Source organism: Mus musculus, chromosome 3 (assembly GCF_000001635.26).
Source record: "Mus musculus strain C57BL/6J chromosome 3, GRCm38.p6 C57BL/6J".
NCBI classification, from domain to species: Eukaryota; Metazoa; Chordata; class Mammalia; order Rodentia; family Muridae; genus Mus; species Mus musculus.
In genome coordinates this window covers 75,033,922-75,051,818 of record NC_000069.6, presented here as the reverse complement: position 1 = coordinate 75,051,818, position 17,897 = coordinate 75,033,922, and the positions used below count along the sequence as shown (strand labels likewise).

Sequence of the window (17,897 nt, the reverse complement as noted above, 5' to 3'; positions counted from 1 at the left end):
TACCAGGCTAGTCTTGTCTACAGAGTTCCAGAACATCCAGAGCTGTACAAAAAAAAAAAAACCCTATCTCAAACAAACCAGAAAAAAAAAAAGGAGGAAGAAATAAATTAATCACAGGTACACACATGTTAGATTTCCCCTCAATTCTCTCTGACATCCTCATGTATGTACTGGTGTATATATGTGGGTTTGCACACACATAAAATATAATAAAAATAATTAAAAAATAAAATATTTTTAAAATTTTTTCTTCAATTGCAATGAAGGATTAATGTCTTTAGATTTTCCAGGCTCTTTGGGGAGAAAATGAGCTGTTGAGGCTTTTACAACAGATCTTCCCAACCTAGACTGCATGGACAGGCTTACTAGCATCTTCTCCAAATGCTCACTGAGTGAGTGTGTCTGCATGATCTAAAACGGAGTCAAGGGCCCAGACCATGCCCTGTTGCCCAAGATGTTAGGAAACAAACCATAGTTTAGCATGGAATTTTACTTGCTCATTCTATTTCCAACCTGAACAGCTTCAAAGGGTGTAACAAATGGCTCCCATATTCTTGAACATTGCTACTGTCTGGTAGTAGCAAAGCATCAGAGAGGCAAAACTCTTAAAGTCATTCACAGTTTGAAAGCAACTGTATATAAAGAGGCCTGAAAATTAGCTGGGTCTGTGTATTCCACCCTTGTTCCAACCCTTCCATCATGTTTCTTTACTGTTAGTAGCCTTCTTTCTCTCTTACTAAGTTTAGACAACTTTGTTACTTTTCTAAGAATGATCCAACTCAATTTTGCAAAATTCAAGCAATAGGAAAAAAACAAACAAAACTCAACCAACCCTCACCCCAAGGGGGGGGGGGGAAACAAGCAAACAAAACACCAAAAAACCCATAACATCACAAAACCTTAATACTCTTAAAACACTCTAACTAGGGCATGTATTTATACTCACCCCATGAAGAAAAGCCAGTGATAGACTATAGAAACAGGACCATTCATATCTTGCTTGGAGAAACAAGAAGGTTAAATGGGTTTCAGAAGTATGGATGATTTCTGTACACAATAAAGCCTAACCTAGCATGAATGAATGTTTACTCACATTCTCTTGCTGTAATTTTCTGCTCAGCTTTTATGTAGCTTCTCTGAGGAAGTCTTCTGTTCCCATTCCTACCCACTGAAAAACCCTTACTGTTTATGTAGAGTGTGGAGAGACCTCACAAGTCTTGTGAGATTCTCATCTTTGGTCTTGTAATTTTCTCCTATGTTTTGATGTAAAAGTATTATTTGGGGCTTTTCTATGACTCCCTTATTCCAGAATAATGATATTGAGACCTATTATATTTCATAATAACATTTGGCATTATAGCTGAGCAAGCTGCTCATCTATTTGAACCTGACAATGTTGGCTACTTCCCAGCCATGGGCCCCATTATCTGCCATCTTAGACTTGCCCAGGCTGCTCCTGCTCCATCCCTGTCCTAATAGCAACTCCCTCATATTGACCCTCAGGGTACCTCCTCCATCTGTGTTCCCCCATCAGATAAAAAGTTCTGCCTTAACTCTCCTGCACAGCTGTAGGCTGATCTGATCTTTATTAGTCAATCCGAGTTGAAGGAGAACATTTTTTATACAACATCGAGATGCTTCAATACTAATGACAATGACAATTTTCAGGCTGCAACAAAATCTCTGGGCACAGAAATCAGCTTTGGAATACACAGTGCACAAAACAATCTTCCAAATTTTGAGGTTCCCTACTTCTTTCAAAAGGGAACATTTCAATCTTGAAGTCAACACCTACCTAAAGATAGATGGACAGATTAAAAGGAAGGAGGTATACTGTAACTTCATAAAAACAAATTCCTGCTACTTTGCACAGTATTTCTAAATTGTACGTAGACAGGCATAAACGTTCAAAAACTTACTAGAATGAAAATGTAGATGCTTGCAAATTATTTTCACCTGAATATGGCTGCCAAGTTACTATATAAAATTGCCACATTTTAGACCAGAAACAGTAAAATATTGACAGTTCATTATCTTGTGTGTATTTTTTAAAATTCAAGAAAACTAAAGGAAAAAGAACTCGGAAATTGAGTGTTACTTTCTGCTTTAAATTTTTGGCATTAACACATAACTAGAATAAACAGTGAAGACCATTTATTTGCTCACACTAAGTCAAATGCCATGACAGCTATTTTCTGGTTGTCAATTTGATTGACAATTCTGGATTGAACTACAATTCAGACATGGAGGGCACACCTGTTATTCAGAACTTGAGGCTGGAAGACTCAGGCTTCTGACCTGGATCTTGTCATGGAGATCTTGAGACATAGTGGCCATGAATAGCTAGTACACATTCTAATCAAAATATTAATAAATTCATCTCAGTGAGTTATAATTTATTTTATGATTTCATTCCTGTTTCTTTCTTGCTCAAAATTCCTGTGGATTAAATTCTCTTTCCTAACCCAAAGACACATCTTCAACATTTTCCTTCACGTTAAAAGTTTGATAATGGTAATTTTGACATGATCTGGCTTTAAAATATCTTTTAAATATTTCTTTGCATATTGTGAGTGTGGGGGTATATGGATGATGTGCAGGGAAGGAGGAAGGGATGACATGGCAAGGGCAGAGGAACACTTTGCCAAGCCACCTTTATAATCACACCTTTACGTGAACTCTACAGATCAAACTCACACTGCCAGGTTTGCTGGGCAAGAGCTTTGCCTGGATAGTCAGCTTGACAGGCCCCTAAGTCATGTCAATTATGATGAATGACCTGAATGTATGTAATTAGTAGATCTAAACTTTCTTTCCTTTGTGTAATAGCAGATATCTTTTCACTGCCTTCTGTTTGTTTTTATCATTGTTTGGTTGATCCTAATAGTCCAGGTTTTGTTTGTTTGTTTGTTTGTTTGTTTTGTTTTGTTTTGTTTTTTTAGTTTAGTTTTGTTTTTTTTTTTGTTTTGTTTTGTTTTTGTTCTGCAGGGAGGGCTTTGTGGATATATTAACTGAAGTGGCTTCAGTTTCTTCTAAGACTTCTATAGGAACATTCCAGGCTCTGTAGTCTTCTGTGACTTAATCCTATGCTCTCTTAATTTTGAGAGAGCACCATTTTCTTCCCTCACATTTCTTTCATGGAAGACGTATTTTTCATTTGTTTATTCAAGTTTTTTGATGCATTTTATTCTGATCATATTTCCACCAGGTCTATCTAATCTTAGGTTCTTGGCCACTTAGTGACAGGATCAGGGAGGTTCTTTTTTCAAGTGCTTCTTATAGTTGTAGCTGTTCTGACTATAGAGTAAATTCCTCATTTTCAGGAAAAAAAATCTCTACTTTTGCATTTTTTCAATTGATTCTGTTACATCCTGATTTCTCCTGATGGGAACCTATTTTCTGAAGTTGAATACTCCTTTAACAATGCCTTTCCAGTATGTCCCTTATCTACAGTATTATCTGGGGATTCTCACAATGGCAGTCTCCCAACAGAAAGTCCAAAATTCTGATTGATTGTTGTTCAATTCATGAGGCAGAATGTCTCAGCTGGTCTTTAGAATAGGCCAAAATTGCAAAGAAATCATCTTTAATACCAGTGAAGGAAAGGATTTTCTACTGAGCATGAGGACAAAGAAGTAAAATAAAAAAGCCTTTCTTCTAGTGGTCACAGCCACCAGAAGGTGTGACCGAGAAGGTAGGAAGATAGAACCATCTCAAATGATCCAATCAAGAAAATTCCCTCACAGGTATATACAGCTGCTTGAGTTTTGGTTAATTCCAGATGTAGTCAACTAGACAGTCAAGAAACTCCATCAAGGTTGCTCTGTGTGCTTTTCATTTCCATCTGAATTTATTATGCTATTCTTAAAGTTCAAAGTCTTATGTCAGGATTTTTAAAACAAAATTTTTAACAATATCATTTTAACTTTATTTGCTATTATTCACAATTTTTGAAGTAATATTAAACATTCAGAAAATGTGTAAAAAAGTTAGAATCTTACTAACAGAATCCAAGAACACTCACTATCATCAGAACCCAGCACTCCCACTTTGCCCAGTACAGGGCACCCCAACACACCTGAAAAGCTAGACCCAGATTTAAAAGCATATCTCATCATGATGGTAGAGGACATCAAGAAGGACTTTAATAACTCACTTAAAGAAATACAGGAGAACACTTTTAAACAGGTAAAAGACATTAAAGAGGAAGCACAAAAATCCCTTAAAGAATTGCAGGAAAACACAACCAAACAGGTGATGGAATTGAATAAAACCATCCAAGACCTAAAAAGGGAAATAAACCCAATAAAGAAAACCCAAAGTGAGGCAACTTTGGAGATAGAAACCCTAGGAAAGAAATCTGGAACCATAGATGCCAGCATCAGCAACAGAATACAAGAGATGGAAGAGAGAATCTCAGGTGCATAAGATTCCATAGAGAACATCAGTACAACAATCAAAGAAAATGGAAAATGCAAAAAGATCCTAACTCAAAACATCCAGGAAATCCAGGACAAAATGAGAAGACCAAACCTACGGATAATAGGAGTAGATGAGAATGAAGATTTTCAACTCAAAGGACTAGCAAACATCTTCAACAAAATTATAGAAGAAAACTTCCCAAACCTAAAGAAAGAGATGCCCATGAACATACAAGAAGCCTACAGAACTCCAAATAGACTGGACCAGAAAAGAAATTCCTCCCGACACATAATAATCAGAACATCAAATGCACTAAATAAAGATAGAATATTAAAAGCAGTAAGAGAAAAAGGTCAAGTAACATATAAAGGCAAGCCTATCAGAATTACGCCAGACTTTTCACCAGAGACTATGAAAGCCAGAAGATCCTGGACATATGTTATACAGACCCTAAGAGAACACAAATGCCAGCCCATGCTACTATACCCAGCCAAACTCTCAATTAATATATATGGAGAAACCAAAATATTCCACAACAAACCAAATTCACACATTATCTTTCCACAAATCCAGCCCTTCGAAGGATGATAACAGAAAAAAACCAATACAAGGACAGAAACCACTTCCTAGAAAAAGCAAGAAGGTAATCCCTCAACAAACCTAAAAGAAGACAGCCACAAGAACAGAATGGCAACTTTAGCAACAAAAATAATAGGAAGAAACAATTACTTTTCCTTAATACCTCTTAATATCAATGGACTCAACTCCCCAATAAAAAGACATAGACTAACAGACTGGCTACACAAACAACCCAACATTCTGCTGCTTACAGGAAACCCATCTCAGGGAAAAGGACAGACACTACCTCAGAGTGAAAGGCTGGAAAACAATTTTCTAAGCAAATGGTATGAAGAAACAAGCTGGAATAGCCATTCTCATATCTAATAAAATCGACTTCCAACCCAAAGTCATCAAAAAAGATGAAGTCATCATACTCATCAAAGGTAAAATCCTACAAGAGAAACTATCAATTCTGAATATCTATGGTCCAAGGGCAGCCACATTAATTAAAGAAACTTTAGTAAAGCTCAAAGCACACATTGCACCTCACACAATAATAGTGGGAGACTTCAACACACCACTTTCATCAATGGACAGATCATGGAAACAGAAACTAAACAGGGACACAGTGAAACTAACAGAAGTGGATCTAACAGATATCTACAGAACATTTTATCCTAAAACAAAAGGATATACCTTCTCAGCTCCTCATGGTACCTTCTCAAAAATTGATGACATAATTGGTCACAAAACAAGCTTCAACATATACAAAAATATTGAAGTTGTGCCATGCATCCTATCAGATCACCATGGACTAAGGCTGATCTTCAACAACAAAATAAATTATAGAAAGCCAACATTCACGTGGAAACAGAACAACACTCTTCTAAATGATACCTTGTTCGGAAGAAATAAAGAAAGAAATTAAGGACTTTTAGGAGCTTAATGAAAATGAAGCCACAACATACCCAAACTTATGGGACAAAATGAAAGCATTTCTAAGAGGAAAACTCATAGCTCTGAGTGCCTCCAAAAAGAAACTAGAGAGAGGACATGTTAGCAGCTTGAAAACATACCTAAAAGCTCTAGAAAAAAGGAAGCAAATTTACCCAAGAGGAGTAGAGGGCAGCAAATAATTAAACTCAGGGGTGAAATCAACCAAGTAGAAATAAGAACAACTATTCAAAAAAAACCAATCTAGGAGCTGGTTCTCTGAGAAAATCAACAAGATAGATAAACCCTTAGCCAGACTCAGTAGAGGGCACAGGCCTCTTAATCCTAATTAACAAAATCAGAAATGAAAAGGGAGACCTAGCAACAGATCCTGAAGAAATCCAAAACACCATCAGATCCTTCTACAAAAGGCTATACTCAACAAAACTGGAGAACCTGGATGAAATGGACAAGTCTAGACAGATACCAGGTACCAAAGTTAAATCAAGATCAGGTTAATGATCTAAACAGTCCCATATCCCCTAAAGAAATAGAAGCATTCATAAATAGTCTCCCAACCAAAAAAAGCCCAAGACCAGATGGGTTTAGTGCAGAGTTCTATCAGACCTTCAGAAAAGATCGAATCCCAGTTCTTCAAAAACTAGTCCACAAAATAGACACAGAAGGTACTCTACCCAACCCATTCTTTGAAGCCACAATTACTCTGATACCTAAACCACAAAAAGACCCAACAAAGATAGAGAACTTCAGACCAATTTCCCCTATGAATATCAATGCAAAAATCCTCAATAAAGCTCTTGCTAACCAAATCCAAGAACATATCAAACAATCATCCAGCCTGACCAAGTAGGATTCATCCCAGGGATTCAGGGATGGTTCAATATACGAAAATCCATCAACGTAATCCAGTATATAAACAAACTCAAAGACAAGAACCACATGATCATCTTGTTAGATACTGAGAAAGTATTTGACAAAATCCAACACCCATTCATGATAAAACTCTTGGAAAGATCAGGAATTCAAGGCCCATAACTAAACATGATAAAAGCAATCTACAGCAACCCAGTAGCCAACATCAAAGTAAATGGTGAGAAGCTGGAAGCAATCCCACTAAAATCAGGAACTAGAAAAGGCTGTCCTGTCTCTCCCTACCTATTCAAATTGTGTACTTGAAGTCCTAGCCAGAGCAATTAGACAACAAAAGGAGATCAAGTGGATTCAAATTGGAAAGGAAGAAGTCAAAATATCACTGTTTGCAGATGATATGATAGGATATATAAGTGACCCTAAAAATTCCACCAAAGAACTCCTAAACCTGATAAACAGCTTCAATGAAGTAGCTGGATATAAAATTAACTCAAACAAGTCAATGGCCTTTCTGTACACAAAGGATAAACAGGCTGAAAAAGAAATTAGGGAAGCATCACCCTTGTCAATAGTCACAAATAAAATAAAATACCTCGGCTTGACTCTAACTAAGGAAGGGAAAGATCTGTATGATAATAACTTCAAATCTCTGAAGAAAGAAATTAAAGAAGATCTCAGAAGATGGAAAGATCTCCCATGCTCATGGATTGGCAGGATCAATATAATAAAAATGGCTATCTTGTCAAAAGCAATCTACAGATTCAATGCAATCCCCATCAAAATTCCAAAATCAATTCTTAATCGAATTAGAAAGGGCAATTGGCAGATTCATCTGGAATAACAAAAAACCTAGGATAGCAAAAACTCTTCTCAAGGATAAAAGAACCTCTGGTGGAATCACCATGCCTGACCTAAAGCTGTACTACAGAGCAATTGTGATAAAAAATGCATGGTAGTGGTATAGTGACAGACAAGTAGACCAATGGAACAGAATTGAAGGCCCAGAGATGAACCCACACACCTATGGTCACTTGCTCTTTGACAAGGGAGCTAAAACCATCCAGTGGAAAAAAGACAGCATTTTTAACAAGTGGTGCTGGCACAACTGGCAGTTATGTAGAAGAATGCGAATTGATCTATTCCTATCTCCTTGTACTAAGGTCAAATCTAAGTGGATTAAGGAACTCCACATAAAACCAGAGACACTGAAACTTTTAGAGGAGAAAGTAGGGAAAAGTCTCAAAGATATGGGTACAGGGGGAAAATTCCTGAATAGAACAGCAATGGCTTGTGCTGTAAGATCAAGAATTGACAAATGGCACCTCATAAAGTTACAAAGCTTCTGCAAGGCAAAAGACACCATCAATAAGACAAAAAGGCCACCAACAGATTGGGAAAGGATCTTTACCTATCCTAAATCAGATAGGAGACTAATATTCAACATATATAAAGAACTCAAGAAGGTGGACTCCAGAAAACAAAGAGCTAAACAAAGAATTCTCACTTGAGGGATACAGAATGGCAATGAAGCACCTAAAAAAATGTTCAACATCCTTAATCATCAGGAAAATCAAATCCAAACAACCCTGAGATTCCACCTCACACCAGTCAGAATGGCTAAGATCAAAAATTCAGGTGACAGCAGATGCTGGCGAGGATGTGGAGAAAGAGAAACACTCCTCCATTGTTGGTGGGATTGCAAGCTTGTACAACCACTCTGGAAATCAGTCTGGCAGTTCCTCATAAAATTGATCATAATACTACTGGAGGGTCCTGCAGTACCTCTTCTCAGCATATATCCAGAAGATGTTCTAACTGGTAAGAAGGACACATGCTCCACTATGTTCATAGAAGCCTTATTTATAATAGCCAGAAGCTGGAAAGAACCCAGATGCCCCTCAACAGAGGAATGGATATAGAAAATGTGGTACATTTACACAATGGAGTACTACTCAGCTATTAAAAAGAAAGAATTTATGAAATTCCTAGGCAAATGGATGGACCTGCAGGGCATCATTCTGAGTGAGGTAACCCAATCACAAAGGAACTCACACAATATGTACTCACTTATAAGTGGATATTTGCCCAGAAACTTAGGATACCCTAGATATAAGATACAATTTGCTAAATGCACGAAACTCAAGAAGAATGAAGATCAAAGTGTGGGTACTTTGCCCCTTCTTAGAATTGGGAACAAAACACCCATGGGAGGAGTTACAGAGACAAAGTTTGGAGTTGTGACGAAAGGATGGACCATCTACAGACTGCCATATCCAGGGATCCATCCTATAATCAGCTTCTAAACGCTGACACCATTGCATACACTAGCAAGAGTTTGCTGAAAGGACCCAGATATAGCTGTCTCTTGTGAGACTATGCTGGAGCCTAGCAAACACAGAAGTGGATGCTCACAGTTAGCTATTGGATGGATCACAGGGCCTCCTATGGAGGAGCTAGAGAAAGTACCCAAGGAGCTAAAGGGATCTGCAACCCTATAGGTGGAACAACATTATGAACTAACCAGTACCCAGGAGCTCTTGAGTCTATCTGCATATGTATCAAAAGATGGCCTAGTGGGTCATCACTGGAAAGAGAGGCCCATTGGATTTGCAAATTTTATATGTCCCAGTATAGGGTAACGCCCGGGCCAAAAAGTGGGAGTGGGTGGGTAGGGGTGTGGTGGGGAGGGTATGGGGGCCTTTTGGGATACATTGGAAATGTAAATGAGGAAAATACCTAATAAAATTATTAAAAAAAAGAAAATGTGTAAAAGTGTAAGAGAAAAACACATCAAACTCCTGTGCATGTGTGTTCTAAGATAGCAGAAAAGAGGGAGAAAGGAAAAAGAAGATAGAGGAAAGGAAGAACAGGGGTGTAGGAGGGGAGAGCAGAGCAAAGAAAGTCTTTTTTGCCCTTGTGCTTTTTTGATCCATTTGAAAATTAGTTACAAATGTGACTTTGCTACAAAGGGTATCAGGCTATAACTCCCTGTACAAGAGCACCTCTCACACATGTGCTGCAGTGCTCAGATTCAGGGAGTTAACATGATGAAGATGCGTCTCGATTCCAGAAGACATGTTTAACAGTAGTATCCTGAAGCTTTTGTTTGAGCTCACTATTTTTCTGGTTTAAGATCCAATGGAAGAATAAGTGGCCATTTAATTTGCCTTCTTATGTTGGATCTTTAAGATTAGTTTTGTTTTTGGCTAAAAATAGTTTTAGTTACTTCCTTTGTAGGCAAGGGACCTGTGTGAAGTACTTTACTCTTAGTGTGCTTTCTGTCATTTCCTTTTTAATTATTGTTAGTATTATTGAGACAAGGCCTTGCCATATAGTTCAGCTTGGTCTGAAGAATAGTACATAATCTAGTCATGTCTAGAACTAAGTATCTTTCTGCCCCTACCTCCAAACTCCTAGTGTGATTGCAGCCAGATAATGCAGTCCTTGTCTTCAGGTTAATCTTTCACTTATGATTACATCGTACTTGTGATTCTTAGGTCTGCTTTCATTGTCATGGCTGCTTGTCATGCACCATCTTTGTATCTTTGTCCTGTTGACCTTTTGCATTGTGCTCATCATGAGCTATTAAGTACACCTAACATTCTCAGCTTTGCAATAATGCCAGGCTTTTATTTGATACAGCCTTCTGGAATTTGGGGTTGTTCTTTTAGTTAAAGCCTGGATGCAGGAGAAGAGAACAGCTCAAAGCTTAAAATGAGAGGTTGTAGCATAGCAACTTGTAGTACCATTGAATTAAAGGAACTTTGGCAGGGTATCACTTTTCATTGTATGGTGGGTGACTATTTTTCTGTGAGTCTTCATTTTCTCTACCTAACAAGTGAGGATGGTGATAGGCTTTTTAAAAAATACAACCCAAACTTTTAGGATTTTTCTTTCTTTCTTTCTTTCTTTCTTTCTTTCTTTCTTTCTTTCTTTCTTTCTTTCTTTTTTTTTGTTTCACAGTAAATCTTATCAAGAGTCCTCAAATATAAATGAGATTAGGTGACTTTCTAATTGCTTTGGGATTGAGGGGAAAGAACTTCATCTCAAACTTAATTTATCTAAGTGTGTCATAATTTGAAAATCACTGAGCTAAATAATTTAGAGGAAGTTTTAATCTGTAAATATATTGAAGTCTGTCTTTCTTTTTGAACAATAAATTACTTTCAGTGGGGAAATCTGCTTGCTGAAAACTGGAAGTTACTACTAACCAACCAAAACTAAACTTTTTTTTTTTTTCAGTTCAGTATGAGAATACTGTTAGTGTTTATTCATTTCAACCAGGAAGTTATTTATTTGACACTTTTGTCAGAAGGAAGGGTTTAGCACCCAGTGATAGTGAAAATTTAAACAAATCATAATATATGGTATGATAATTTAGATGGCTTTATTGGTTGGGGATATAGTTTAATTGCTAGAGTGCTAAATACACAAAACTCTAGATTTAAGCACCAAAACCTCATAAACAGGGCACAGTGATTTACATCTGTAGTCAATATTTAGCAAGTGGTGATAAAGGGCAGTGACATTCAAGATCATCTTTGGCTACATATTCTGTCAGTCTAGACTATGTGAGCAGCTCTATGAAAAAAAGACAGTTGCAAAAATGTCAGCAAAAATATGCCTTGAGATCTAACATAGGAATATTTATTTCCATACTTAAATCTATAGTAGTTTGTATAAATTTGCCCAAATAATCTGTTTCCTTTACATGCATCCTTTGTCTACACTTAGGCTGCTGAACCACAGGCCAGGTGATGGAAAGGGAGACTTAAGTTTTCCAGGTTACTCTTTCAAATACAAAGTATCATTTTCCCTAAGCACAAAAGGCAGGAAAGAAAGAAAGTCAGGGTAGAACCATAGTGGGTGGTGGCAAATCTGGGTGGAATCTCTTTATGTTGCTTATTCATTTTGGGCAAATTCCAGCATCAAATGCTGTCCCCTTGTTTCCTGAATGAATGTGGTAGTGATATATGGAATCACATGTTTCAGATCCTTCAGAAGACCCTCACAGCCTACCCTCAGAAGAGTTACAGGCATTCAATGACAATTTTCTGACTTTAAGTCAGATGTCCAAAGACCTCCTTGAGATGTCACGTGAAAGTGACCCCCATGGAGCTGAGTCCAGGTAAGCTAAACCTCCAGCTTCCTGCAGAAAGATGGTGAATAGCAGGTTTAAATGAGCTCCAATCTGTTTTCTTTATCGTATAAAGGAAATTTGCCCACCTGTGTGCAATTTATGACAATTTTATTTTTGTAAAATGTTTGGATCCTGTATGATTTAGTAAAAGACATAAAAACTGTTACTTTAATTTGAAGATATTTCTCTGCTAAATAGTGTGTGTCATTCAAAGGGGGAAAGGAAATAATACTCTTCCAGTATTATATTGAAAGACAGTTGTCTTACTTGAATTAATTAATCTCATACATTTTCATAGTTCATACAAGTAGACTCTTACCCAATGTAAATATTAAAAAATAAATCATTGACAAGGTTTTTCCTTAAAATGTATTCTAGAAATTTTACTAATTTTTTTTTTTTTGGTTTTTCAAGATAGGGTTTCTCTGTATAGCCCTGGCTGTCCTGGAGCTCACTTTGTAGACCAGGCTGGCCTCGAACTCAGAAATCCTTCTGCCTCTGCCTCCCGAGTGCTGGGATTAAAGGCATGTGCCACAACGCCTGGCCCAATATTTTAATTTGCTCAATTTTACACTTCATTGAGCATGAGCATCAATTTAAAAGATACATAGCTCAAATTGGCAAATGTTTCAACAAAGAGATAAATTTGGCTATTGGTGGCTCTGGCAGCTTTAGAAATAAGAAAATAAATTCAAAATTATAAGTCTCTCAGATTCATTTGAAGTCTCATGCTCAAAGGAAATTAAGAGTATGTAACTCAAATCTTTCAGAAAGGGAAAATTATTTGCCTGAGCTCTTGGATTGGTTGCATTTCAATACAAATAACACTTTTAAAAGAGGAACGGTATGGAATTGGTCATTTCCCCCCTGAACGTTACTGAAGTCCAAACTAAATATGTCTGCTTATCATTTCACAAAACAAGTTTATACTAAAAGCATAGGTGGACGCATGAAATAAAGCAGGATTTACAAGTAAAAGAAAGGCAGGAAAGCCCACTTTGCATTTGCATTCCCTTTCCAGCTGGCTTACAGAGAATTCTAGGAATTGCTGATTCAGGCTGGTTTGGATTTGATAAAATAATCTATCAAAGTGTCATGTCCATCACAGGAGGAACTTGTTCACATTTCACATATACATGAACTAGAAATTGGACCAAAATATCTGAATGATATAGACAGTTTAGTTCACCCAAGCTATATTTATTTCTAAATGTCAGATATCCATGTTAAAGTTTTGGGAGGTCCTAGTTCCCTATAGATAAAATCCCAAACAAAATCTGTTGATCAATCAAACAAGCAAACTAGGAAACAAACAAACAAACAAACAACTACAGGCAAATAGGGTCATCCAATTTTAGCTTTGATTTACCTTGGGTGAGTATCCACATCCTCCTAATTTACTGTACATAAAGGAATCATTTATCTGAATGTCTGTTCATTAAGATTTTTTTTAAAGCAGCCAATATCATGATGAATGATCTTAACGATGCCCCAAGGCTCTCCAGGTTTTAGAAGTTCATTGAAAATCATCAGGGAAGGACACTACTGGAGCCCATAAAATTCCTCTTCCTTTGGTACGACTGTAGCTTTGTTTCTCAGAAACAAGAACATGATGAGAATTTCTTATCATGAAGAGGTTTAGTATATCCCAGGAGCATCAAACTTAGGGCCACACTCAGCCTGCTTCCAAAGACTTCAACGTATGTAGTATAGAATGTAAGACAAATGAGAGCTGAAACTTGGTTCCATATGCTGTGTATTGATCTTATAATGCATTTCCAGCTCTTCTGGAAGAAATCCTGAAATACAGCCTTTGCTGTCACTTGGAGATTACAGCACGGATGAGGAAGAGGATGAATTTCTTGACAAGCAACATGTCATTAAACTGCCGTGGGAAAAGAGGGCTTAACCGTTCACTACTCTTCCATTCTGTACTCAGAATAAATCAAACAACTGAATGATTAATTTGTGCAAGTATTGGAGAGTATCAATGACTCTGATGTTTCTAAGCTTGTGAACTAATAAGACAAGTGATGTTAAAAGCTGAAGGTCCTTTTCTTCCAGACACCATATTGCATGTTAAAAACTCATCTATATTACAGATTACACTGGTAAAGGGGAAAACTATGTCAATGAAATTTACCATAGGACGGAACAGGTTTGTGTTTAAGCTAATTGATGTTTCTTACTCGATTATGTTTGACATGATTATGTCAAAAGTGTACTCTCTATGGCCATGTCATAACAGTGTCGCCAAATGAGCTTAAAATTGCAGTGCTTTTGACATTGCATAATGGCAAGATGTGGCAGCTTCTCAAAGTTGACACAGGTGGAAAAGAAGACCTAAAGTAATGTGACTAATCTATTTGTCCTAGTTCCCATGAATTTTCAAAAGGAGACCTTAAAGCATCTTACTTTGAGATGGTCAACCAACTGGAAGATTTAATGCGCCAGCTCAGCTAGTCTGCAGCATTCAGACACTATTACAGATGTTTCTGGGAAACGAATTTTTGATGAAAGTAGCAGTTTCATGATTAGATATTGAGTAAAGCAGATTATTCTGGATAATATGGGTGGGCCTTACACATAATTTAAGAATAATTTATTCTAAAGGAGATGAAATTTTACCTTCATGCTCTCTTGGCAAGAGATTAACCTAAAGCTCTTCTTTGGGTCTCCAACCTGCACATCAGAATTTTAGAGTTAATAGAATTGATCCTTGTTTCACTGCCCCACCTCAGCCCCCTCTTTGTCTCTCTCTCTCTTTGTCTCTCTCTGTCTCTGTCTGTTTGCCTGTCTGTTTCTCTGACACATACACACATATAAGCATGCATATGCATGCTCCATCATCACCTGTATTGTTCTTATATCCCTAGACAACCCTAATATATGTTATTTGAAAGGTGGCCAGTCACTACTGTTGTTTATTTCTTGCTTGTGTAATTTAGTTGCAGATCTTGGTTTTTGTGGGTGATGAGGACTTTGCATAGTACTGCAAATGACTTATTTAAGAAATGGTATGAACAGACATGCAGGGTAGTTTAGTGGTTGGCACTTTCTGCAGTTTTAGAAGAGTTTCCCCTGAATTTTGGACTTTGTCGTTTTAGGAAAATAAATGTTGATATTTGGTTGTATGTCTAACAAGTATATTATGCTGAAGGTTCAAATTCTATTGTTTCTCTGTGATTGTGGGTAGTGTCCTTTTATATAGGACTGTTGGGACCACAGTGTCATTTTATCATTGCCACTTTCCCTCTAACACCAATGAATTAAACTGGAATCCACACATATCCTCTAATAGGCTATAAAGTAATGGTAAAGATTACATAATTTTTATTAATACTAAAATATATCTAACTAAATATGATTAAATGCATAGGGAATAAGCAATCAGGAGAGCCAGTCATATTTTACAGAAGAAAAAAATAGTTTCAAATGAATATGGTTACACAGTATTTTTAAAAGTAATCTCACTTTATGTTATTTTATTGAGGAAAGAGAGATCAAATTCTTTTACTGAAAACAGATTTTTTGAATGAAAAAAATAATTTTAATTTTATTTATTTTATTCTCTATCTTCAGTTTCCCTTCCTTGATCTCCTCCCAGTACCTCACCCTTACCTCTGGGTTGTACAAGGAGTAGACTCCCTCTCCTCATATGCCAGGGATCTGAACCAGTCACAAATCGACTCCATCACATCTTGTAGGCAAGAAAATTGTAGGTTGAAGATTTTGTGGCTCAGTTGGTGTCTCAGTCTCTCCACTGGAAGTGTTTCCAGGTTACAGGAGATGGCCAGTTAACCATATATCCCCCATTGCTAGGAGCCTTAGCTAGGAGCATCATCATTTATTTTTGGGAGTTACCATTGCCCTTGGTTTCTAGCTCATCCTCTACATAGATGCTTCTTCACTTCAGATTTAAATTCTCTCTCTCATTATTTATTTTCTCCCTCAGACATATCTCCACTTGTTCTTACCCACACCTCCCATACCTGGTCCCCTCCCCTGCTATACCCATGATGTCTATTTGAATTCCATTTTTCACTGAGTTTTAAGTGCCCCCAACCCCAACCCACCCTTGTTACTTATCTTCTTTAGGTATGTGGATTGTAGCAAGATTATCCCTTTCTTTGTTTTCTTTTCTTTCTTTTAAATTTTATTAGGTATTTTCTTTATTTACATTTCAAGTGTTATCCTCTTTCCTGGTTTCTCCTCCAAAACCCCCTTATACAATCCCCTCTTCCCTGGCTTCTATGAGGGGGTTCCCACACCCACCCACCCACTCCCGCTTCCCTAGCCTGGTATTCTCCTACACTAGGGCATCAAGCCTTCAAAGGACCAAGGGCCTCTCCTCTCAATGATGTACAACAAGGATATCTTCTGCTACATAAGCAAATGGAGTCATGGGTTCCTCCATGTGTACTCTTTGGTTGGTGGTTTAGTGGGAACTCAAGGGGGTCTAGTTGGTTGACATTGTTGTTTCTCGTATAGGACTGCAAACCCCTTCAACTCCTTCAGGCCTTTCTCTAACTCCTCCACTGGGGACCCTGTGTTCAGTCCAATGATTGTCTGTGAGCATCCACCTCTGTACCTGTCAGGCACTGGTAGAGCATTTCTGGGGACAGCTATATCAGGATCCTGTCAGGAAGCATTTCTTGGCATCCACAATGGTGTCTGGGTTTGGGACCTGTATATGGGATGGATCCCCAGGTGGGTCAGTGTCTAGATGGCCTTTCCTTCCATCTCTGTTCCACGCTTTGTCTTTGTATATTATCCCTTGGATATTTTGTTCCCCCTTCTATTAAGGACTAACGTATCCACACTTTGGTCTTCCTTCTTCTTGAGCTTCATATGGTCTATGAATTGTATCTTGGATATTACGAGTTTTAGGGCTGATATTCACTTGTCAGTGAGTGTATACCATGTGAATTCTTTTGTGATTGGGTTACCTCACACAGGATGATATCTTCTAGTTCCATCCATTTGCCTAAGAATTTCATGAAGTCATTGCTTTTAATAGTTGAAGAGTACTCAATTGTATAAATGAAGCACATACTCTGTATCCATTCCTCTGCTGAAGGACTCCTGGGATCTTTCCAGCTTCTGGCTATTACGAATAAGGCTGCTATGAACATAGTGGAGCATGGGTTCTTGCTATACCTTGGAACATCTTTTGGGTATATGCCCAGGAGTGGTATAACTGCATCCTATGTCCAATTTTCTGAGGAACCTCCAGACTGAGTTTTAGAGTGGTTGTACCAGCTTGCAATCCCACCAACAATGTAGGAGTGTTCCTTTCTCTACATCCTTGCCAGCATCTGCTGTCATCTGAGTTTTTGATCTTAGCCATTCTGACTGGTGTGAGGTGGAATCTTAGGTTCCTTTTGTTTTGCATTTCCCTGATGACTAAGGATGTTGAACAGTTCTTTAGGTGCTTTTCAGCCATTAGGTATTCCTCAGTTAAGAATTCTTTCTTTAGCTCTGGACTCCATTTTCAATAGGGTTATTTGATTCTCTTGAGTCTAACTTCTTGAGTTTTTTGTATATATTGGATATTGGCCCTCTACCAGATTTTGGGTTGATAAAGATCTATTCCCAATCTGTTGGATGCCATTTAGTACTATTGATAGTGTCCTTTGCCTTACAGAAGCTTTGCAATTTTATGAGGTCCCATTTGTTGATTTTTGATCTTAGAGCATAAACCATTGGTGTTTTGTACAGGAAAATTTTCCCTGTACCCATGTGCTCAATGCTCTTCCCCACTTTCTCTTCTATTAGTTCCAATATATCTGGTTATATGTGGAGGTCCTTGATCCAGTTGAAGTTTGAGCTTTATACAAGGAAATAAGAGTAGATTCTTTTACATGCTGACTGCCAGTTGAATCAGCACCATTTATTGAAAATGTTGTCTTTTTCCCACTGAATGGTTTTAGCTTCTTTGTCAAAGATA

The 17,897-nt window shown here is 37.6% G+C and overlaps 1 protein-coding gene across 9 annotated transcripts in view; it reads left to right on the top strand.

Annotated features, from left to right (window-relative positions):
• Nucleotides 1-13,924, top strand: part of Zbbx (zinc finger, B-box domain containing) — a 127,156-nt gene extending 113,232 nt beyond the window's left edge. For all 9 annotated transcript variants that reach the window (XR_003954303.1, XM_006501258.1, XM_011240063.1 and 6 more), the window contains 2 exons: nt 11,800-11,935; nt 13,730-13,924. Coding sequence is in view for 8 of the 9 variants with exons in the window: in XM_006501258.1 (XP_006501321.1) it covers nt 11,800-11,935; nt 13,730-13,856 (263 nt within the window). In the remaining variant the exon portion in view is untranslated. The remainder of the gene's footprint in view (nt 1-11,799; nt 11,936-13,729) is intronic.
• The last annotated feature ends 3,973 nt before the right edge of the window (nt 13,925-17,897 follow it).